Source organism: Mobula birostris, chromosome 9 (assembly GCF_030028105.1).
Source record: "Mobula birostris isolate sMobBir1 chromosome 9, sMobBir1.hap1, whole genome shotgun sequence".
Taxonomy (NCBI): Eukaryota; Metazoa; Chordata; class Chondrichthyes; order Myliobatiformes; family Myliobatidae; genus Mobula; species Mobula birostris.
The window spans coordinates 329,262-354,426 of record NC_092378.1 but is presented as its reverse complement, the minus strand read 5'-3'; the positions used below and the strand labels follow the sequence as shown (position 1 = coordinate 354,426).

At 42.2% G+C, this 25,165-nt stretch overlaps 1 protein-coding gene across 1 annotated transcript in view; it reads right to left on the bottom strand.

Moving 5' to 3' along the window:
* Positions 1 to 24,634, bottom strand: part of cracr2aa (calcium release activated channel regulator 2Aa) — a 159,689-nt gene extending 135,055 nt beyond the window's left edge. Inside the window, exons 1-7 of the mRNA XM_072269306.1 lie at positions 24,523 to 24,634; positions 12,343 to 12,600; positions 10,039 to 10,150; positions 8,301 to 8,475; positions 3,809 to 3,955; positions 2,554 to 2,644; positions 2,324 to 2,416 (exon numbers count right to left, since the gene is read on the bottom strand). Coding sequence (XP_072125407.1) covers positions 2,324 to 2,416; positions 2,554 to 2,644; positions 3,809 to 3,955; positions 8,301 to 8,475; positions 10,039 to 10,150; positions 12,343 to 12,513 — 789 coding nt within the window. The 5' untranslated portion in view covers positions 12,514 to 12,600; positions 24,523 to 24,634. The remainder of the gene's footprint in view (positions 1 to 2,323; positions 2,417 to 2,553; positions 2,645 to 3,808; positions 3,956 to 8,300; positions 8,476 to 10,038; positions 10,151 to 12,342; positions 12,601 to 24,522) is intronic.
* Between the last annotated feature and the right edge of the window lie 531 nt (positions 24,635 to 25,165).

Genomic DNA, 25,165 nt, shown 5'->3' with positions numbered 1-25,165 from the left:
CATACACACAGTCTTGGTTCAGGAACTGATCTGAAAATTCTCTTTCTTCCAATACCTGGGCCATCATACCATCATGGTGTTGTTGGACAATAGTGACAAACATTTCTGGAAAACTGTACCTTGGTATGAGCTTAGGTATGCTTTTGTCTGGTTGCTTGTCAAGTGGAGACTTGATTTCCTCATTATTTTTATTGAACTAGTCTGGTTGCTTCCATGTCTTTGACCAAAGCTTTCCACAGACAGTTCTGTACATGGTGTCTCTGTGTATGGCACAATCATGCACTACATCGTAAGACATAGGAGCAGAATTAGACCATTTCAAATGTTGAAAGGTCTAGACAGAGTAGATGTGGAAAGGATGTTTCTCATGGTAGGGGAGTCTACGACAAGAGGGCACAGCCTCAGGATAGAGGGGCATCCATTTAAAACAGATATGCGGAGAAATTTCTTTAGCCAGAGGTGGTGAACTTGTGTAATTTGTTGCCACATGCAGCTGTGGAGGCCAGGTCATTGGGTATGTTTAAGGCAGAGATTAATAGGTTCCTGATTGGACATGGCATCAAAGGTTACGGGGAGAAGGCTGGGAAATGGGGCTGAGGAGTTAAAAAAAAAGGATCAGCCATGATTGAATGGCGGAGCAGACTCGATGGGCTAAATGGCCTAAGTCTGCTTCTATGTCTTATGGACTTACAACTTTGTGGCTCTTGAACTCAATCACCTGTCTGATGAAGCCAACACACATACACTTTCTTAACATCCCCATTAACTTGTGTGGCAATTTTGAGGGATCTATGGAGCCCTTCGTTCCTCCACACTGCTAAGAATCTGCCCCTTGACTTTCCACTCTGCATTCAAGTTCGACCTTCCAAAGTTAACTACTTCACACTTTTCTATATTGAACTCCATCTGGCACTTCTCAGCTCAGATATGCACCTTGTCCATGTCCCATTATAAGCTATGGCACCACTAGCCTTGTGATTTTATACACCTCTATAAGATCACTCCTCAGTTTCCGTCACTCCAAGAAATAAAGTCTTAGTCTGTGCAGCCTCTTCATATAACTCTATCCCTCAAGTCCTGGTAATATCATAGAGTCATACAGCATGTAAGTAAGTTCTTTAGCCCATCTGGTTGGTGCCAACCATAGCGTCCTCCTTCCATCCTTGTAAATATTTTCTACTCTTTTCAGGGCAATTAAACTGAACACAATATTTCAAGTATGGCCTCACCAGCTTCCTGTACAACTGCACCATATCTCCTAACTTTAATACCCAATGTCCTGACTAATGATGACCAAAACACCAAAATCTTCTTTATCAAAGTTCAAAGGTCAAAGTAAATTTATTATCAAAGTACATACTGTTTATGTCACCAGATACAACCGTCAGATTCATTTCCTTGAGAGCATACTCAAAAAATCCATAACAGAATCAGTGAAAGAGCACACAAACTTGAGTGTTCAAGCAGTGTGCACAAGGCAGCAAACCGTTCAATTACAAAGAGAAAGAAATAATAACAAACAAACATGAGATGAAGAGTCCTTGAAAGTGTGTCCACAGGTTGTGGGAACAGTTCAGCAATGGGGCAGGTGAAGTTGAGTGAGGTTGGTCCAAGAGCCTGATAGTTGAGGGGTGAACCTGGTGGTACAAGTCCCAAGGATGTCATACCGAATCCTCACAGACTCCTAAGGAAGTAGAGGTGTTGCTGTGCTTTCTTCATAATTGCTCTGAAATGATAACACCCTGCCTACCCGTGAACCATGCACTCCAAGGTCCATCTGTTTCATAACATTCCCCAGAGCCCTGCTGTTCACTGCGAAAGTCCTACCCGGAATTGACTTTTCAAAATGCAATACGTCGCTCATTCAAATTAAGCTCCATTAACCATTCTTTGGCCCAATTGATAAAGATCCTCGATCATTTTTGATTAGTTAGAGCTTCATTGTCATTGCTGAGGACAATCAGATTGCAGTGCTACTCCATTCAGTGCAAAACAACATACTGGCAATTCAATTACTAAAACACAATGGCTACATTCAAAAAAATGTCTGAGTTATTTAGAATGACTTCTAAGTTGCAACTGAATTAAAAACAAACATCTCTAAAATTAAAGGAAACAGTGGCTACCCCATTCAAGTGCTGCACATGCCCATGTTATAAACATTTGATAACCAACTTCATTGTCCACTTTGTTCACTATTATTCTCATGGACCACATTGTTTAATGGGTTAGGTAGGACACATATCCGTGAAGTTTAAAAACTAAAGCCATAATTCTAATTCTAAAATAAGGCTCAGAGTGAATGAAAAACTGCCAGTATTACCCTCTTGTGGCTTTGTGAGAGTTGCTCCTGTTCTTGCTCTTTAACCCTTAGCACCTCTTCTAATTCTTGACATCGAGACTTCAAATCCATACCCTGAGCAAAAGAAAGGCAGGTACACAGCATCATATAACCTTCTTAAGCAAAGCTTCCAGGATATTTTAAAAATGAAAATAAATAACCACATAATTTAACAAAAAACTAATTCACCAAGGATACATTTAACCTCATACTTTGTCAAATATTCTCTCTTTTTCCCTTTGAATCTGTTGCTCTGTTTCATCATAGAGGTGTTTAATTTCTTCAAGGTATTCTGTCTCTTTTCTGCAAATAAACAAGACATTTAGTTTGAGATGAAGCTAATGCACAGCTGCTTACTTTGTGTTCAAAGACTTCAACCAAGTGTCAATACAGGGGAGGAACTATCAAGAACGAAAAGTTGGATGTGCAAGGAGCATGGGTTCCAATTCCTGGAAAATCATTTATTTAGACATACAGCATGGAATAGCCCTTCCAGCCAAACAAGGGGCACCACCCAGCAACCCATCTATTTAATCCTAGCCTCGTCACAGGACAATTTACAATGATCAATTAATCTATTAAACAGTACACCTTTGTGGGAGGCAACTGAAGCACCCAGAGGAAACTCACAGTGTTCAAGGGGAGAATGTGCAAACTTCTTACAGATGGTGCTGGAATTGAACTCTGAACTCCGTAACGCCCCGAGCCATAATAGTGTTGAGCTAACTGCCACACTACCATGGTACTCCTCCTTTCTGATGTTCCTATTATGTGGTACTGACTCCAGTTCAATACCTTCAATCAATCATACAGGTCACTCTGAGGATTAGATGGTCAGCGCTAGGTAATTCTGAGCAGACGGATTTGAGCATTGTGGTATTGTATAAATGCATCAGTTTTATCTCCAAGGTCATGCATCAAGATTTCAGATCAAGCAAATACGAAAAAGACTAAAATCTGAACTAAAACTGATTCTCATTGAATGTGTTGCTCTATTTCAGTGGGGCAGACAGCATCCGTGGAGAGAAAGAGGATGTTCGTGTGTCAGGTCGTTTACTTTTCAAATTTTCTTATTTCCACGTATGTTTTTCAATTTGGATTTTGAGTACATGTTGAATTTAGTTCTGTGACTTGGAATCCAGTTAGTCATGGAGTCATACAGTTGAGAATGCCGGTTCTTTGCTCCAGCACGTCCATGTCAATCATTAAGTACCAGCATTGGACCTGCAGCTTCTGGTAGAAGACATCCTGGAGGAACTGTAACATCTACCACACACCTATCCAAACTTCAGTGCCTGGCTACAGTTATGCTGAACTACCTGATTAATACCTTAGAATTGATAGTCATCCAGCTTATTGCTTGGGTTTCATGAGTGATGGGAACAATCAGTTTAAATACACAATTCACAAATTTTTTAAATAATGCCAGTTATCTGTTAAATAGAAATTATTATAATGCAAACAAACCTTTTCAGAGCAAACTCCATCATTTCCTTTTCCTTGCTTGCCTCTCGTATCTGGATGGAAATTTTTGCCAGAAGTGCTTCAAAATTACTGAGCAATTGGGGCTCATCTTTCCGAAGTTGTAACCAAAGGAGTTGTACTTCCTCTTGACTAAAAAATATGTATAGATGCATTTGATATCTGCCCCTTGGCCAATTGTTTTCAATTATCTTCAAGGTGATACAATTTATCAAAATCTGAAATGTTCAATAAAAATAAAAAGTACTGGAAAAATATGTAATAGCTCACACAGTATTGGACACACATCTCCGTAGGTATATATCAATCGTGGCAAGTTGCAGGTAGTTGAGATCTGAGTTCTTAAGTGTAAAGCATTGCCAATACGATAAGTTCATAAAGACATAGGGGCAGCATTAGGCCATTCGGCACAGCAAGTCTGCTCTGCCATTCAATCGTAGTAGATTTATTATCCTTCTCAACCCCATTCGTCTGCCTTTTCCTTGTAATCTTTGACAACCTTACTAATCAAGAACCTATCAACCTCTGCTTTAAATATACCCAATGACGTGGTCTCCACAGCCATGAATTCCACAGATTCAACACCGTCTGGCTAAAGAAATTCCTCCTCGTCTCTATTCTACAGAGCCATCCTTCTATTCTGAGAATGTGTCCTCTGGTCCTAGACTCATCCACTGTCAGAAACATCCTCTCCATTCCCACTCTGTCTAGACCTTTCAACATTATGTAGGCTTCAATGAGGTTCCCCCAGCATTCTTCTAAACTTTAGTGAGTACAGGCCCAGAGCCATCAAATGCTTCTCATATATTATTCCTTTTATTTCCAAGATCATTCTCAATATCCTGATAGACTCTATGACCAAGAGAGAACACCATCACCTCTACTTCCTCAGAGGGCTAAGGAAACTCAGCACATTCTTGACCTGCACCATTTTTGTTGCAGATGCATCCCACCTGAATGCATCAGGGCTTGCTATGGCAACTGCTCTGCACAAGACTGTAAATACCCCAGAGTGCTTTTTTAGATTATGAGGACACTCAGTCCTCGTTTATTGTCATTTAGAAATGAACGCATTAAAAAATGATACAATGTTCCTCCAGTATGATATCACAGAAACACAAGACAGACCAAGACTAAAACTGACAAAAACCACATAATTATAACATATAGTTACAACTGTGCAAAGCAATACCGTAATTTGATAACAGCAGACCATGGGCACAGTAAAAAAAAAAGTCTCAAAGTCCCGATAGCCCCAACATCTCATGCAGACGGTAGAAGGGAGAAACTCTCCCTGCCATGAGCTTCCAGCGCCGCAAACTTGCTGATGCAGCATCCTGGAAGCACCCGACCACAGTCCGACTCCAAGTCCGTCCGAAAACTTCAAGCCTCCGACCAGCCCTCCGACACCGAGCACCATCTCTGCCAAACGCTTCGATCCAGGCCCCGGCTGCCAAGCAACAGGCAAAGCTGAGGATTCGGGGCCTTCCTCTCCAGAGATTCTGGAACACACAGTAGCAGCGGCAGCGAAGCAGGCATTTCAGAAGTTTCACCAGATGTTCCTCCGTGTTCTCACATCTGTCTCCATCAAATCAGAATTGTGCACGGCATCCTACTTGACAGTTGTGGTCACAGTTCAGCACATTACAGAAACAAGCCTTTGGACTCTGCACCTCACTGCCTCAGAGAAGCAACCAGCATAATCAAAGACCCGTCCCACCTTGGAGAGACTCTCTTCTCCCCATTTTCTTGGGGCAGAAGATACAGCACACACCACCAGGCTCAAGGACAGCTTCTATCCTGCTGTTATAATGCTACTGAAAGGACCTCTTATACATTGAAGATAAATTCTTGATGTCAATCTACCCAGTTATGGCCTTGACCATACAGTTGGTCTGCATTGCACTTTCCCAGTAATTATAACACTATGTTATTTCAGTGGAGTAAAGGAAATTACAGTGGTATGAGAGAGGAACTGCCCAAAGTAAATTGGAAAGAACTGCTGACAGGAATGGCAGCACAGCAGCAATGGCGTGAGTTCCAAGAGAAAAAAGGAGGAAGGTGCAGGACAAATGTGTTCCAGAAATGAAGAAACACTTAAATAGCAAAATAGTACAACAGTGCCAGACAAGGGAAGTGAAAGCTAATGTAAAAACAAAAAGAGAGGGCATACAACAAACCAACAATTAACAGGAAGAGGATTGGGAACACTTAACAACCTACCGAAAGCAACTAAAAGAATCATTAGAAGGGAAAAGATGAAATATGAAAGCAAGCTAGCAAACAATATTAAAGTGGATAGTAAAAGCTTTTTCAAGCTTTTGAAGATGGGAGGTGTATGGAGGGATATGGTCAGTGTGCAGGTCAGTGGGACTAGGCAGAAAATGGGTCGGCACAGTCAAGAAGGGCCAAAAGGCCTGTTTCTGTGCTGTAGTTTTTCTATGTTTTTTTCTAAGTATACAAAAAAATAAAAGAGATATGAGAGTGGATATAGGACCACTAGAAAGTGAGGCCAGAGAAATAATAACGGGGTACAAGGAGATGGCTGCTGAACTAAATGAGTATTTTGCATCAGTCTTCACTGTGGAAGACATTAGCAGTGTGCCAGATGTGTGTGAAGAAAGAGAAGTGGGTGCAGAGAGAGAAGGTGATCAAAAAGCTGAAAGACCCAAGGGTACATAAGTCAGCCGAACCAGATGAACAGCACCCTAGGGTTCTGAAAGAGGTAGTGGTAGAGATTGTGGAGGCACTTGTAATATTCTTTCAAAAATAATTGGACTTCAGCATAGGTGTCAGAGGATTGGAAAATTGTAAATGTCATTCCAATCTTTAAGAAAGGAGGAAGGCAGCAGAAAGGAAATTATAGACCAGTTAGCCTGACCTCAGTGGTTGGGAAGATGTTGGAGCCAAATTGCTAAGGATAAGGTTATGGAATACTTGATGACACAGAACATGAAAGGACAAAGTCAGCATGGTTTGCTTCAGGGAAAATATTGCCTGACGAACCTGTTGGAATTCTTTGAGGAGATTACAAGTAGGATAGATAAAGGGGATGTTGTGTATTTAGACTTTCAGAAGGCCTTTGACAAGTTGCCACATGAGGCTGCTTACCAAGAGCCCATGGCATTACAGGAAAGTTACTAACGGGCAAGGAAGTGGCAAATGAAATACAATGCTGGAAAATGCATGGTCATGCACTTTGGTAGTAGAAATAAATATGCAGACTATTTTCTAAAGAGGAGAAAATCCAAAAATCTGAGATGAAAAGGGATTTGGGAGTCCTTGTGCAGAACACCCAAAAGGTTAACTTGCAGGTTGAGTTGGTGGTGAGGAAGGCAAATGCAATGTTAGCATTCATTTCAAGAGGTCTAGAATACAAGAGCAGATTTGTGATGCTGAGGCTTTATAAGGCACTGGTGAGGTCTCACCTTGAGTATTGTGAACAGTTCTGGGCTCCTCATCTTAGAAGAGATGTGCTGGCATTGGAGAGGGTCCAGAGGAGGTTCACAAGGATGAATCCAGGAATGAAAGGGTTATCATACGAGGAACGTTTGATGGCTCTGGGTCTGTACTCACTGGAATTTAGAAGGATGAGGAACGATCTCATTGAAACCTTTCTAATGTTGAAAGGCCTAGACAGAGTAGATGTGGAAAGGATGTTTCAATGGTGGGGGAGTCTAGGACAAGAGGGCACAGCCTCAGGATAGAGGGGCATCCATTTAAAACAGAGATGCGGAGAAATTTCTGTAGCCAGAGGGTGGTGAACTTGTGGAATTTGTTACCACCAGCAGCTGTGGAGGCCAGGTCATTGGTTTTATTTAAGGCAGAGATTGACAGGTTCTTGATTTGACATGGCATCAAAGGTTACGGTGAGAAGACCGGGGAATAGTAAACACACAATAATCTGCAGATGCTGGAGTCAAAGCAACACTCACAACACACTGGAGGAACTCAGCAGGTCGGGCAGCATCCATGGAAATGATGAGTTGACGTTTCGGGCCGGAACCTTTTGTCAGGACTGTAGGGGGAAGGGGCAGAGGCCCTATAAAGAAGGTGGAGGGAGGGTGGGAAGGAGAAGGCTGGTAGGTACCAGGTGAAAAACCAGTAAGGGGAAAGATAAAGGGGTGGGGGAGGGGAAGCAAGGTTCCACCTCCTTCTACTACCCATTGTGTTTTCCCCTATTCCTTCTTCACCTTTCCTGCCTATAACCTCCCTGCATCCCCTCCCACAGAGGAGTTAGGGGAGAAAGGAACTGGGCCGGAGGGAAAAGGAGAGAGCTAGGGGAGAAAGGAACCAGGCCGGAGGGAAAAGGAGAGAGTTAGGGGAGAAAAAAAACGGTGAAACAGGGGCTTTTCCATGGGACTCCTACTTGTGGATTTCAGGCAGGAGAACGAAGCAAGCTCTGCGAGTTACAAGAAATCTACCATGATTTCATGCAATGTTATCATACATCTTGAGGTGATTTTATTCTTCTTACCCTTTAAAGAGATTCTTAGCTCCCAGGTCGTCCATTAGCATCTGAAAGCAATGTTCCTCATCGTTGTCCGTCATCACCGACCGTTTCTCTGATGGATCCCAATTTAGCCCTTCATTTTGATGCTGGACTGAACTTACCTTGTTTACAAAAATCTTTTCTTGAAGCAGAAATTGACCTGAATGACAAAAACTTCCAGGTTATAAAGATCAATTAATATAAAAACATGATTATTTTGCATTTTGATCTGTTAAATATCAAATGATAGCTTGGGATTATTCATCATAAAGATCTTTCAGTGGATTTCCACCGTGTTTAGGTGCATCATCAAATCTAGAACAAAGCATCTATTGTTTTTATATGTTTGTCTATTTCTCTTAATTTTCATCCAACAACATTTCTGCAATCTGAATACAAATTGGACAAGTATTTGTAAGTACCATTTGTTACTGTTCCTTGTAAAACCAATGGGTATTTTAACAAACATGAAACCTACAATGAACCAGCATAAAACTGTAGCATTTACAAATGCTTTCAAATGTTTTCTTTGATGCACTTTAGTGAAGGAACCTAGTGCAGTTTTAAACCAGACACATTAAGTACAAAATAGCTCATTTGGTAACTCTGCCATGGACGGTTCCCAGGCCTGGCTGCAAAAGGAGGTGGCTTGGACATGAGGCTAGAAACCCCATAGCTACAGAAATGCCAGAAGAAGCTTCAAAGATCTCATCCCTGTGAGAAGAATGAGACACCAAGGAGATGGGCTACACGTGGAGACAATGTGAAAGACCGGCCAGGACAGAGGACTCTGGTGAGCTGCTGTCAGTTGCCCATGCCCAAGTAAATAAACTCACTGGGTTAATGCTGAGATCTCTAAATGCTCACGTCCCACTGCACAAGTTGCTGTTTCAGAGAAGTACTGAGGGAGAACTGCAGTGCCAAAGGGGCATTGAGGAACCAATAAACTATTGGACAGACTGTACTAATAAAACACTGTCACAGTGCTGAAGACTAATAGCCTATTGGACAGACTAATGGACTATTGGACAATAATCTATTGGACAGACTGTACTAATAAAACACTGTCACAGTGCTGAAGACTAATAGACTATTGGACAGACTAATGGACTATTAGACAATAAACTATTGGACAGACTGTATTAATAGAACACTGCCACAGTGCTCAAGACCAATGGACTATTGGACAATAAACTATTGGACAGACTGTACTAATAGAACACTGCCACGGTGCTGAAGGGATTCCTCTCTGCTGAAGATACAGCACAGAGAGCATGCCACAATGTTGACTGGTACTATGGAGCTAAGGTGGGGTGAGCAGTTCTGAAAATATCTTAGAGTTTTACTGTACTATTCACCCATTGTACTGAAGAATCATTTTTTTTACTAAATCAACTTTATAAATAACAATGATAAATGTGATTTTAAATATTCCTGCATCCAAAATAAAAGCTCAACTTTGAGACCCGAAAGCCTGCAAACAGACACAATTAGTAGATATTTTGTGAGGGTTTGAACTGAATCGAGGGCACGGGTGTATTGAGGTGAAAACTACTCCCTATTTTTACACCATCATAAAAGACTACTGAATTCTAAATGAATGATTACTTCTCTTTGTAATTCCTGTCTGTGCTAAAGTCCAATCCTAATAAAAAAGGTTTAGGCCATTTATAAACTTACTCCTTGTTGTAGCTTAAGTTTAACAATTGTAAAAGGAACTCACTAAATCCTGTAGTAAATTCCTCCAGTGTAAGCTTTCCGTTCCCATCTGTATCCAATGCCTCAAACACGTCCTTCAACTGCTCTGCACTGAGCGATACCTCTGCCTGAAGGTGCTGGGAAAATGAGAAACTTATTCTGCAGAATTCTTTCCAGTCACACCAGAAAATACCAATACACAATATGCAAAAGCATACATTACCAATGTCACAGAGCATCAGAAAAAGGAGTGTGACAGGACTAAATGTAAAAGAAAAATGACTTAAATTTGGAGAGGTTGGAGACAGTTCCGTACACAGAAACAAAGCAGATGGTGCTGTAGATACAGTGTAGATCAGGCAACAGCTGTGGAGAGAGGAACATTTCAGATGAAAGACTATCTGAGAAGTATTTAGCTTTTGAAAGACACGCACAAAATCAGTCTGAAGGTTATTATGCAGTCAACGTTATAGAAGAATGAGTACACATCAACCACTTTTCAGAGTCAAATATACTAAAGTCTAGGACAAATAAGGAAATTGAAAATAAGAACATTTAAAACAAGATTCAATAAAATGATATGGCAACAAAGTATAAAACATCTGGCATGGTCTGCTGGAGACCACAGATCCTTGATGGAGAGCACAAATCCCTCTAGACCTGCAGGACTATTGAGCTAGGGGCAACTTTCCAAAAGAACAATATTTGTATCATCAGTTGTGATGAATAGTCTTCAAATTGAAATGTTTCTCTTTCCACAGACGTTCAAATTTTTTGGTTCGATTTATGTATCTTTTATTTGTGATGCACCATTAGGGAAAGCTACCTTGTATATTTTATACAGGAATATCATCTCTTAGATTTGGTAATAAACTGGAACTTGGTAATAACTACCATTTATTGTATACGTTCAGTCCTTACTTGACTTCTCAAAATGCTTAACTTGCACCAATTGGGATAGAATGCTATCTGCCAACTCTGTCAAACTTCATCTGATGACCTGCTGCAGTCTTAGACAATCTTCCTCACTATCCACAATACCACCAACTTTTGTGTCTTCCACAAACTTACCAACAATTCCTCCAATATTCAGAATGCTCCTCCCTACCACAGCGGCCTCCAATGTTAACGGATCTCCTTTAACATTTTCAGCACGTCCAACATGATGCCACCTCCAAGCACATTTCCCCTCTCATCTTATTCTCAGAACTGAATTAGAATTAGAACTTATTTAAATCTTACATCCATCCAACATGAGAGTAAAAATCTTTGCGTTATGACTCCATTGCAATGTACAGACATATGAATTTACAAGTCTAATGGCATGCAGAAAGAAGCTGCCCCATAGCCTGTTGGTCCTGGCTTTAATGCTGCGGTAGCATTTGCGAGATCGAAGCAGCTGAAACAGTTTATGGTTGGGGCGAGTGGTGTCCCCAGTGATCTTCCAGGCCTTCTTTCTACACCCGCTGCTGTAAATGTCCTCAGTGGAGGAAAGTTCACATCCACAGATGCACTGGGCTGTCCATACCACTCTCTGTAGTGCCCAGTGATCAAGGATGGTGCAGTTCCCATACCAGGCAGTGATATAGCCAGTCAGGATGCTCTCAATCGTGCCCCTGTAGAAGATCTTGAGGATTTGGGGGCCCATGCCGAACTTCTTCAGTCGTCTGCAGTGGAAGAGATGCTGTTGGCTTTTTTTGCCACAAAGCCGGTGTGTACAGTCCAGGTGAGATCATCAGTGATGTGTGTACCAAGGAACTTGAAACTACTCACCCTCTCAACTGCAGACCCATTGATGTTGATCAGGCCAAGCCTGTCTCCGTTCCTCGTGTAATCCACAGTCAGCTCTTTTGTTTTTTGAACATTGAGGGAGAGGTTGTTACCCTGGCACCACTGTGTCGGGCAGTCAACCTCTCCTCTGTAGGCTCTCTCATCACCACTAGAAGTAAGGGTTATGGGCCAAGTCAGGAAGGGGACTTCAGGTAACTAGTTGTTCATCTCCTATTGCCATGGACATGATAGATTAAACGGTATCTTCAGGTCTCATATAATTCAATGTAAAATGCAAAAACAAAAATAGCAGCATTGGCACACAAAAATCACCATTGTCTCCTTATCAGTAGAGGTTTCCTGAAGTGCAAACCAGAAGAAATAAAAAGGCAGTCACTTCCCCGAGGATGTTCTCAACAGAGAGTCACTCAGGTGAAGTATTTTTTTTAATATGATATTTTTTACATAAATTTCTAACGTTACTAAAAACTAAAATATATTGTTCATGAACAATGATCAAAACATAATACATTGATCACGCAGAATGCCTTTAACATACCTCCAGATCTCTTTGGTTAATAAAGCCCTTGCAGTCTCGGTCACAGATCAAGAAAAATTCCTGAGCTTTCTTTGTCAGATCCAATTCAGCCCTCTTCCAGTCAAGCACTGAAACACTATCTTCATCTTCAATTGTTGTCTCACCCAAGGGAACTTTGCCAAGAGCTGCCATCAATCAATTCCAAAAGGTCAGGCCACTTCAAATTCTTGGACTTTTTCTACACACTACTTTATAGGCCCCTTAATTCATCTGTGGCACCTGAAAAAGGAAAACAAATTCTTTGTAAGTCTTAGTAAGTTCATTGATAAACTAGATTTTAGTAAGTAAACCCAAAATAAATGCTAAATAATTGTAACAACATAAATGAAAAGAGGTTAATTAATATCACAATGGAAGGGCTTCTCAAAGAACAGTAAATTGTACTGGTACAATGGAATAACTACTGCCGAACAACTGGCTTGCCCTATTTATCACAACTGAAAATTATTAATTGGTTTATTTTTGTTATATTTACTGAGATACAGTGAGAAGCTTTTGCTTGCATGCCATCGATACAAAAGTTGGCATGTTGTAGATAGTCTGGAGGGTTGTCAGAGGTTACAATGGGACATCAATAGGATGCAGAACAGGGCTGAAAAGTGGCAGATGGAGTTCAACCCAGCAAAGTGTGAAGTGGTTGATTTCAGTAGGTCAAATCTGAAGACAGAACATAACATTAACGGTAAAACTCTTGGCAGTGTGGTAGATCAGCGAGCTCTTGGGATCCACGTCCATAGGATATTCAAAGCTGCTGCACAGGTTGACACTGTTGTCAAGAAAGCATATAGTATTGGCCTTCATCAACAGTGGGATTGAGTTCAAGAGCCATGAGGCTATGTTACAGCTATATAAGACCTCAGTTAGACTCCACTTGGAGTACTGTGTTCAGTTCTGGTCACCTCATTACAGGAAGGATTTGGATACTATCGAGAGAGTGCGGAAGAGATCTACAAGGATGTTGTCCAGATTGGAGAACATGCCTTATGAGAATACATTGAGTGAACTTGGCCTTTTCTCCTTGGAGCAACTGAGGATGAGAGATGATCTAAGAGAAATGTGTAAGGTGATGAAAGGCATTGATAATGTGGACAGCCAGAGGCTTTTTCACAGGCCTGAAATGGCTAACACAATGGGTTGTAGTTTTAAGGTGCTTGGAAGTAGATATAAGGAGGATGTCAGAGGTAAATTTTTCACACAGAGAGTAGTGGGTGCGTGGAATGCACTGCCAGCAAAGGTGGTGGAGGCAGATACAATATGGTCTTTTAAGAGACTCTTAGATAGGTACACGGAGCTTAAAAAAAGAGGGCTATGTGGTAGGGAAATTCTAGGCAGCCTCTAGAGTAGGTTACATGGGCAGCACAACATTGTGGGCCAAAGGGCCTGTAATGTGTTCTAGATTTTCCAAGTTCTATGTTCTATCCAGATAAATCATTCCTAAGTACATAAGGTGCTAGGGAGTCAGTACAGAGGAGATGTCAGGGGTAAGTTTTTTTATGCAGAGAGTGGTGAGTGTGTGGAATGGACTGCCGGCAACGGTGGTGGAGGCGGATACGATAGGCTCTTTTAAGAGACTTTTGGATATATACATGGAGCTTAGAAAAATAGAGGGCTATGGGTAACCCTAGTAATTTCGAAGGTAGGGACATGTTCGGCACAAATTTGAGGGCCGAAGGGCCTGTATTATGCTGTAGGTTTTCATAGAGCATAGAACATACAGCACAGTACAGGCCCTTCGGCCCACAATATTGTGCCGACCCTCAAATCCTGCCTCCCATATAAGACCTTCACCTTAAATTCCTCCATATACCTGTCTAGTGGTCTCTTAAACTTCACCATTGTACTTGCCTCCACCACTGACTCAGGCAGTGCATTCCATGCACCAACCACTCTCTGAGTAAAAAAACCCTTCCTCTAATATTCCCCTTGAACTTCCCACCCCTTACCTTAAAACCATGTTGTCTTGTATTGAGCAGTGGTGCCCTGGGGAAGAGGCGCTGGCTGCCCACTCTATCTATTCCTCTTAATATCTTGTATACCTCTATCATGTCTCCTCTCATCCTTCTTCTCTCCAAAGAGTAAAGCCCTAGCTCCCTTAATCTCTGATCTTAATGCATACTCTCTAAAACAGGCAGCATCCTAGTAAGTCTCCTCTGTACACTTTCCAGTGCTTCCACATCCTTCCTATAGTGAGGTGACCAGAACTGGACACAGTACTTCAAGTGTGGCCTAACCAGAGTTTCATAGAGCTGCATCACTACCTCCCGACTCTTAAACTCTATCCCTTGACTTATGAAAACTAACACCCCATAAGCTTTCTTAACTACCCTATCTACCTGTGAGGCAAATTTTAGGGATCTGTGGACATTTACCCCCAGATCCCTCTGCTCCTCCACACTACCAAGTATTCTGCCATTTACTTTGTGCTCTGCCTTGGAGTTTGTCCTTCCAACGTGTACCACCTCACACTTCTCCAGGTTGAACTCCATCTGCCACTTCTCAGCCCACTTCTGCATCCTATCAATGTCTCTCTGCGATCTTTGACAATCCTCTGCATTATCTACAACACCACCAACTTTTGTGTTGTCTGCAAACCTGCCAACCCACCCTTCTACCCCCACATCCAGGTCGTTAATAAAATTCACGAAAAGTAGAGGTCCCAGAACAGATCCTTGTGGGACACCACTAGTCACAACCCTCCAATCCGAATGTACTCCCTCCACCACGACCCTCTGCCTTCTGCAGGCAAGCCAATTCTGAATCCACCTGGCCAAACTTCCCTGGATCCCATGCCTTCTGACTTCCTGAATAAGCCTACCGTGTGGAATGCCTTACTAAAATCCATGTAGATCACATCCACTGCACTACCCTCTTCTATATGCCTGGTCACCTCCTCAAAGAACTCTATCAGACTTGTTAGGCATAACCTGCACTTCACAAAGCCATGCTGACTGTTCCTGATCAGACCATGATTCTCTAAATGCCCAGAGATCCTATCTCTAAGAATCTTTTCCAACAGCTTTCCCACCACAGATGTAAGGCTCACTGGTCTATAATTACCCAGACTATCCCTACTACCTTTTTTGAACAAGGGGACAACATTCGCCTCCCTCCAATCCTCCGGTACCATTCCCGTGGACAACGAGGACATAAAGATCCTAGCCAGAGGCTCAGCAATCTCTTCCCTCGCCTCATGGAGCAGCCTGGGGAATATTCCGTCAGGCCCCGGGGACTTATCCGTCCTATTGTATTTTAACAACTCCAACACCTCCTCTCCCTTAATACCAACATGTTCCAGATCATCAACCTCACTCATATTGTCCTCACCATCAAGTTCCCTCTCATTGGTGAACACCAAAGAGAAGTATTCATTGAGGACCTTGCTCACTTCCACAACCTCCAGGCACATCTTCCCACCTTCATCTCTAATTGTTCCTACCTTCACTCCTGTCATCCTTTTGTTCTTCACATAATTGAAGAATGCCTTGGGGTTTTCCTTTACCCTACTCGCCAAGGCCTTCTCATGCCCCCTTCTTGCTCTCCTCAGCCCCGTTAAGCTCCTCTCTTGATACCCTATATTCCTCAATAGACCCATCTGATATTTTGCTTCCTAAACCTCATGTATGCTGCCTTCTTCCACCTGACTAGATTCTCCACCTCACTTGTCACCTATGGTTCCTTCACCCTACCATTCTTTACCTTCCTCACCGGGACAAATTTATCCCTAACATCCTGCAAGAGATCCCTAAACATCGATCACATGTCCATAGTACACTTCCCTGCAAAAACATCATCCCAATTCACACCCACAAGTTCGAGCCTTATAGCCTCATAATTTGCCCTTCCCAATTAAAAAATGTCCTGTCCTCTCTGATACTATCCTCTTCCATGATAATGCTAAAGGCCAGGGGGCAGTGGTCACTGTCCCCAGATGCTCACCCACTGAGAGATCTGTGACCTGACCTGGTTCGTTACCTAATACTAGATCTAGTATGGCATTCCCCCTAGTCGGCCTGTCAACATACTGTGACAGGAATCCGTCCTGGACACACTTAACAAACTCTGCCCCGTCCAAACCCTATAGAAAACCTTATAAGATTTCCCCTATAGGAAACATCCTTTCCACATCTACTCTGTCTCGGACTTTCAACATTCAAAAGGTTTCAATGAGATCCCCCCCATCCTTCTAAATCCAGTGAGTACAGATGCACAGCCATCAAACATTCCTCGCATAACCCCTTTAATTCCTGGAATCATCCTTGTGAACCTCCTCTGAACCCTCTCCAATGCCAGCACATCTCTTCTGAGATGAGGAGCCCAAAACTGTTCACAACACTCAAGGTGAGGCCTCACCAGTGCCTTATAAATCCTCAGCTTCACATCCATGCTCTTGTATTCTAGACCTCTTAAAATGAATGTTAACATTGTGTTTGCTTTCCTCACTGAAGGCACCATCTCAACCTGCAAGTTAATCTTCAGGGTGTTCTGCACAATGACTCCCAAGTCCCTTTGCATCTCAGATTTTTGGATTTTCTCCTCTTTCAGAAAATAGTCTCCACATTTATTTCTTTTACCAAAGTGCATGACCATGCATTTTCCAACAATGCACTGCATTTTATTTGCCACTTTCTTGCTATTCTTGTAATCTGTCCAAGTCCCTTCTGCAGCCAACTTGTTTCCTCAACAGCACCTACCCTTCCATCAATCTTTTTATCATTTGCAAACTTGGCAACAAATCTAACAAAACAAAGGCCTAATTCTGCTGCTATGTCTTTTGATCTTATAGGTTATGGGGAGAAGGGTGAGGAATGGCGCTGAGGAGGGGAAAAAAGGATCAGCCATGATTAAATAGTGGAGCAGAATCGATAGGCCAAATGGCCTAATTCTGCTCATATGTCTTATGGTCTTATTCCATCATCTAAATCATAAAAAGAAGTGGTCCCATCACTGACCCCCTGCGGAACACCACTGGTCACTGGTAGCTAACCAGAAAAGGATCCTTTTATTCCCACTCACTGTATCCTACCAATCAGCCAATGCTCCAACCATGCCAGTAACCTTCCTGTAATACCATGGACGCCTATCTTGGTAAGCAGCCTCATTTGTGGCACTTTTTCAAAGGCCTTCTGAAAAAGCAAACATCTACTGTATCCCCTTTATCTATCCTACCTGTAATCTCCTCAAAGAATTCCAACAGGTTAGTCAGGCAAGATTTTCCTTAAGAAAACCATGCTGACTTTGTCCTATCTTGCCCTGTGTCACCAAGTACTCCATAATATCATCCTTAACAATTGACTCCAACATCTTCCTAACCACCGAGGTCAGGCTAACCGGTCTATAATTTCCTTTCTGCTGCCTTCCTCCTTTGTTAGAGTCGAGTGACATCTGCAATTTTTCAGTCCTCTGGTAACATGCCAGAGTCCAATTATTTTTGAAAGATCATTGCAAGTGCCTCCATAATCTCTCCCGCTACCTCTTTCAGAACCTTAGGATGTAGTTCATCTGGTTCAGGTGACTTATGTACCCTTTGGTCTTTCAGCTTCTTGTGCAGCTTCTCCCTTGCAATAGCAACTTCACTCACTTCTCTTCCCTCACACCCTTCAACACCTGGCATACTGCTAGTGTCTTCCACAGTGAGGCTGATGCAAAATACTCATTTAGTTCATCTGTCACCTCCTTCGCCCCCATTATAATTTCATTTTCTAGCAGTTCTATATCCACTCTCATCTCTCTTTTATTTTTTACATATTTGAAAATGTTTTTAATATTCACTTTGATATTGTTTGCTAGCTTGCTTTCATATTTCATCTTTTCCCTCCTAATGACTCTTTTACTTGCTCTCTGTAGGGTTTTAAGAAGCATCCAAATCTTCGGTCTTTCCACTAATTTTTGTTCTGTTGTATGCCCTCTCTTTTGCTTTTACATTAGCTTTGACTCCCCTTGTCGGCTGTAATGTCTCAATAGGAATGCCAGTCTCTTTCCCATACTAGACGGCGTAGATTGAAGGTGAGAATGGGTAAGGTTAAGAGAGATTTACAAGACAGGTTTGTTTATTTTTTTTAAAAAAGCACAGAGCATGGTAGGAGCTTGGAATGTGCTTGAAGGGAAGTGTGGAAGTAGGTACAATAGCAATGCTTACACCAGCATATGAACAGGCAAAGGCGGCCGGGATGTAGACAGTGTATGGGAAGACGAGGTTCGTCCAGAATCAGATTTACTATCACTGGCATATGTCATGAAATTTGTTAACTTTACAGCAGCAGTTCAATGAAACACATGATGAATATATAGAAAAAAACTGGATTGTATTAAGTATATCTGTCTATTAAATAGTTAGGTTAAAATAAGTAGTGCAAAATAACAGAAATTTTAAAAAAGTATGAGGTAGCGTTCATGGGTTCAACGTCCATTTAGAAATTGGACGGCAGAGAGGAAGAAGCTGCTCCTGAATCAAATGATCACAGCTAGCGTAGACATCCGTATTGCTCTATGTTCTATCATTTCCCTCTTGATACACCCACAATCCTAACCTATGACTCTTCAATTTCAACTTCGGGGATTTGCACAGGGTGGTTCCAGAAAAACCATGATACAGTTCTTGGTATAGAGGTCCTGCAAAAGCAGAAATGCTGAAGAGGGTGCAGTTTGTAAACCACGTGAAAGAAAACTCTAGCCACAACATGCAGGAAACTATACAGAAGTTGAGAAATAAAGATTAAAAGAACCACAATCAACTAGCAGTGTCATATGGTGAGCTTCTCAAACTCCAGCCAGTTGACAGACACATCTGAGGTTCATTATCTTTGTTCAACTGTGTTATCTCCTATGGTTTGTCATAAAACATTGGGTGTGCACAGAATTGTTACACTGCCTTCTTGAAATAGTAATAGTGACCGAACCAAAGCCCTATCAGCCCATTGGAAGCATCGAGGTGTGAAAACTGATCTAATGAAAACATCTTTTATTTATTGTGTTTAGTGATACAGCACATAGGCCCTTCCGGCACTTTGAGGTGCACCACCAGCAACCCACTGGTTTAACACAAGACAATTTACAATGACCAATTCACCTAATAACAGGTACATCTCTGGAATGTGGGAGGAAACCAGGATGGCTAATACAAAAGGCATGAGTTAATATGATTGGAGGAAAGTATGGGGGGATGTCAGAGGCAGTTTATTTTACACACACAGAATGGTGGTTGTACAGTTGTGTGAATTTTCCTTTAGCATTATGGTTAGCATGACAAGGTAGGGACTATCCTGGGCTGTACTTTTCTATCTCTAATGTTCTAATGATCTCATGTGCTATGTGCTTAATGGTCGTATTATTAATAACCCCTGCTAACTCTCGGCAACAGTCCTTTATAGTATGCTTACGAAAACTTATAAGATTATGACAGGCATAGATAAGATAATTAGAGACTCTTCCCCAAGTGGAAATATTAACTACGAGAAGGTATAGATTTATTATCGAATTACATATATGTGAACATGTACTATCTTGCGATTCATTTTCTTGCAGGCATTTACAGGAAAAAATACGATAGAATTTATGAAAAACTATAAATAACAAAGACTGATAAATAGCGAATTTACAAAACACAGGAATGCAAATAATAAAAATGTAAATAAATACTGAGTTGTAGAGTCTTTGAAAGTGAGTCTGTAGGTTGTGGTGTCAGTACAATGTTGAGGTGAGTGATGATGCCCACGCTGATTCAGGAGCCTCACGGTTGTAGGGTAATAACCGTTCCTGGACCTGATGCTGTGAGACCCGAGGCCCCTGTACCTTCTGCCTGATGGCAGCAGTGAGAAGAGAGCATGGCCTGGGTGGCAGAGGTTCTTGATGATGCAGGCTGCTTTTCTGTGACATCGCTCCATGTAAATGTTCTCAATGATGGGGATGGCTTTTCCTGTGATGAACTGGGCTATATCCACCACCTTCTGTAGACTACTCCATTCCTGGGCATTGGTGTTTCTATATCAGCACCTATAAATGTTTGTCAGAGTTTCAGATGGCATGCCAAATCTACAGAAACTTCTAAGAAAGTAGAAGACCAAGGACCTAATAGCGGCAGTCAGAATAATACCATAAAAGACCATAAAACTCAGGAGCAGAATTAGGTCATTTGGACCATCGGGTCTTCTCTACCATTCAATAATGGGTTATCCTTTATTTTCACTTCCTCAGCCTTCTCCCCGTAACCCTTGATGGAATATTCAATCAAGAACCTATCAATCTCTGCCTTAAATACACCCAATGACTTGGCCTCCACAGCTGCCTGTGGTAATAAGTTCCACAAATTGACCACCCTCTGGCTAAAGAAATTTCTCTGCATCTCTGTTTTAAATGAATGCCCCTCTATCCTCTCTATCCTGAGGCTGTGCGCTCTTGTCCTAGAATCCTCCACCATGGGAAATATCCTTTTCACATCTACCCTGTCCAGGCTTTTCAACATTCAAAAGGATTCAATGAGATACCCCTCATTCTTCTAAATTCCAGGAAGTACAGACCCAAAGCTATCTTATGATAACCTTTTCATTCCCAGAATCATCTTTGTGAACCTCCTCTAAACTCTCTCCAATATCTTTTCACATCTTTTCTTAGATGAAGAGCCCAAAACTGTTCACAATACTCAAGGTGAGGCTTCACCAGGGCCTTATAAAGCCTCAGCATCACATCCCTGTTCTTGTATTCTAGACCTCTTGAAATGAATGCTAACATCACATTTGCCTCTGTCATCACCAACTCAACCAGCAAGTTAACCTTCAGGGTGTTCTGCACAAGGACTCCCAAGTCTCTTTGCATCTCAGATTTCTGGATTTTCTCCCCCTTTAGAGAATAGTCTGCACATTTATTTCTTCTACCAAAGTGCATTTTCCAACATTGTTTTTCATTTGCCATTTTCTTGCCCATTCTCCTAATCCAAGTCCTTCTGCAGCCTACTTGTTTCCTCAACACGACTTGCCACTCCACCTGTCTTCCTATCATCTGCAAACTTGGCAAAAAAGCCATCTATTCCATCACCTAAAGCATTGACATAAAGCATAAAAAGAAGCAGACCCAACACCGACCCCATGGAACACCACTAGTCACTGGCAGCCAACCAGAAAAGGATCCTTTCATTCCCACTCACTGCCTCCTACCAATCAGCCAATGCTCTAACCATGTTAGTAACTTTCCTGTAATACCATGGGCTCTTAACTTGGTAAGGAGTCTCATGTATGGTTGAGGCCTGCTGTAACCTTGTCAAAGGCCTTCTGAAAGTCCAAATATACACATCCACTGCATCCCTTTATCTATCCTACTTGTAATCTCCTCAAAGAATTCCAACAGGTTCATCAGGCAGGATTTTCCCTTAAAGAAACCATGCTGACTTTGTCATACCTTGCCCTGTGTCACCAAGTACTCCATAACCTTGTCCTTAACAATTGACTCCAACATCTTCCCAATCACTGAGGTCAGGGTAACTGGTTTATAATTTCCTTTATGCTGCCTTCCTTCTTTCTTAAAGAGTGGAGTGATATTTGCAATTTTCTAGTCCTCTGGCACCATGCCAGAGTCCAATGATTTTTGAAAGATCATTACTAATACCTCCACAATCTCTACTGCTACCTCCTTCACAACCCTAGGGTGCACTTCATCTAGTCTGGGAGACTTATGTACCCTTCGGTCTTTCAGCTTTTTGGGCACCATCTCCCTTGTAATAGTAACTGCACTCACTTCTCTTCCCTCATACCCTTCAACATCTCATGTCTTTCACAGTGAAGACTGGTGAAAAAAACTCATTTAGTTCATCTGCCATCTCCTTGTCCCCTGTTATTATTTCTCTGGCCTCATCTTCTAGTAGAAACATAGAAACATAGAAAATAGGTGCAGGAGTAGGCCTTTCGGCCCTTCGAGCCTGCACTGCCATTCATTACGATCATGGCTGATCATCCAACTCAGAACACTATACCTGCCTTCTCTCCATACCCCCTGATCCCTTTAGCCACAAAGGCCTTATCTAACTCCCTCTTAAATATAGCCAATGAACTGGCCTCAACTGTTTCCTGTGGCAGAGAATTCCACAGATTCACCACTCTCTGTGTGAAGAAGTTTTTCCTCATCTCGGTCCTAAAAGGCTTCCCCTTCATCCTCAAACTGTGACCCCTCATTCTGAACTTCCCCAACATTGGGAACAAACTTCCTGCATCTAGCCTGTCCAATCCCTTTAGAATTTTATACGTTTCAATCAGATCCCCCCTCAATCTTCTAAATTCCAGAGAGTATAAGCCTAGTCGATCCAGCCTTTCATCATATGAAAGTCCTGCCATCCCAGGAATCAATCTGGTGAACCTTCTTTGTACCCCCTCTATGGCAAGAATGTATTTCCTCAGATTAGGGGACCAAAACTGCACACAATACTCTAGGTGTGGTCTCACCAAGGCCTTGTACAACTGCAATAGAACCTCCCTGCTCCTGTGCTCGAATCCTCTTGCTATGAATGCCAGCATACCATTCGCCTTTTTCACCGCCTGCTGTACCTAGTAGTCCTATACTCACTCTCATCTCTCTTATTTTATTGAAAAAGCTTTTAATATCTATCCATTTTGATATTGTCTGCTAGCTTGCTTTCATATTTCATCAGTTTTGGTCTCCAAATTTGAGGAAGGACATTCTTGCTATTGAGGGAGTGCAGCGTAGGTTCACAAGGTTAATTCCCAGGATAGCAGGACTGTCATATGTTGAAAGATTGGAGTGACTGGGCTTGTATACACTGGAATTTAGAAGGATGAGAGGGTATCTGATTGAAACATATAAGATTATTAAGGGATTGGACACACTGGAGGCAGGAAGCATGTTCCCGCTGATGGGTGAGTTCAGAACCAGAGGCCACAGTTTAAGAATTAGGGATAGGCCATTTAGAACGAGTTGAGGAAAAACTTTTTCACCCAGACAGTGGTGGATATATGGATTGCTCTGCCCCAGAAGGCTGTGGAAGCCAAGTCTCTGGATACTTTCAAGAAAGAGATGGATAGAGCTGTTAAAGATAGCGGAATCAAAGGTTATGGGGATAAGGCAGGAACTAGATATTGACTGTGGATGATCAGCCATGATCACAGTGAATGGCGGTGCTGGCTCGAAGGGCCGAATGGCCTACGCCTGCACCTATTGTCTATTATCTTTTCCATCCTAACGATTTGTTTAGTTGCTGTCTGTAGGGGTTTTAAAAGCTTCCCAATCCTCTGTCTTCCCACTAATTTTTGCTTTGTTGTATGTCCCCTCTTTTGCTTTTACATTAGCTTTAACTTTCCCTTGTTAGCCACGCTTGTACTACCAATACTTTTCAATTTCTCACCATTTCAAAACCACATTGCCGTTGCAGTTTTTTTCTCTAACAAATGCGGCGACTTTACATTTTCTGTTTGATCTCGGTCACTTTACCACCTGCCGCTCTAGAAATCTGTGACCGTCCCCGAAGCGCCTGTGCATCGTCCACACGGCCGCCTCGCTTTCTAATCATGTGATCTAGTCGGAATCAGAACTGACTCCATGTCCCATGTGTGAATTTTCAGAAGCCGCTTCATTGTGTCACAAACTCGATTCGTAGAATAACACAGAATAAAGGAGCAAGAAGTTAAAGCAAGAAAATATAGCAAGCGGGTGTGATGGGCCGAATGGCGCGCGCGCGAGTGTGAGTGTATTTTATTTATATATATATATATATATATATATATATATAAATGAGAGAGAGACACAGACAGACAGAGAGAGAGACACACACACACAGGCGCTGGAAATGTTAGAACAGCGGTACAGATATAGAAACATCAGAAAGTCATTAACAATTAACGATATCAAACAATAATGTTACAAACTTTCCCCAAGGCATGAACTTTGCCTTAATGCTTCATAAGGAAAACGTGAATACATGTAATTCGAAACTCAGCCGGGTCTGTCCTTCAATTCCAGTCGTCGATGAAACCGCGCTTCTGTTTAAAATGATCACAGAACACAGGAAATACCGCCGATCTCACTAACGATAAGAGTAACCAACACAATTAGCTGCAGCCACGTTTGTCCTCCTGCCCTACCTCCGACTCTCGCAATCCCGCCACTGCAACTTCTGCACCGGGCAGTAACTTTGAAAAAACTCACGGTGACAAAAGCCCGCGCTGCCGCAGTCTCAGTCCAGTCCCGTCCCGTCTCCGAACTCCTGGAGGCGGATGGGGAGATCCGGGACCAGATCCCCACCCGCCGGCGAGCTCCGTTGATGGGGTGGAGCCGCTACTAGAACTGGCTCTGCCAGCTCACGGACGGAGGAAGCCCTATCCGGATGATGACGACCGTGACAGGCGACTCGCAGTAAATCTCTAGAGGGCGTTTACATAGTTCTTCACACTTTCAACTTTTAATTTCATTTGTCCGTATGCAGGCCGACATTTCTACCTGTTCGTGACTACCCTTGAATCAGTGACGTTAAACCATCACCTTGAAATGTTTCAGTTCCGCTGTTGTGATGTTCCCACACGGGAACCTTGGGAATACCTTGTTTTTTATGTTTAAGATCTGGAGCGCTTTAAAACGCTTTAACAATTTCCAACTAAACTGGTGGAGACAGTTTTAACCACTTAATGCTTCCCGACATGTTGTTAGTAGATTTTGTCTTGATTGATGTACCTGAACTTTGTGGCCAAGCAGGAGCTAGAACGTCAGTCTCCGTGACTTCAATTTGCTTTTGGTCCCTTTGGAGCAATTTACAACTCAAAGGTATTAACATTGAGAAGGTGAAGCAGACATT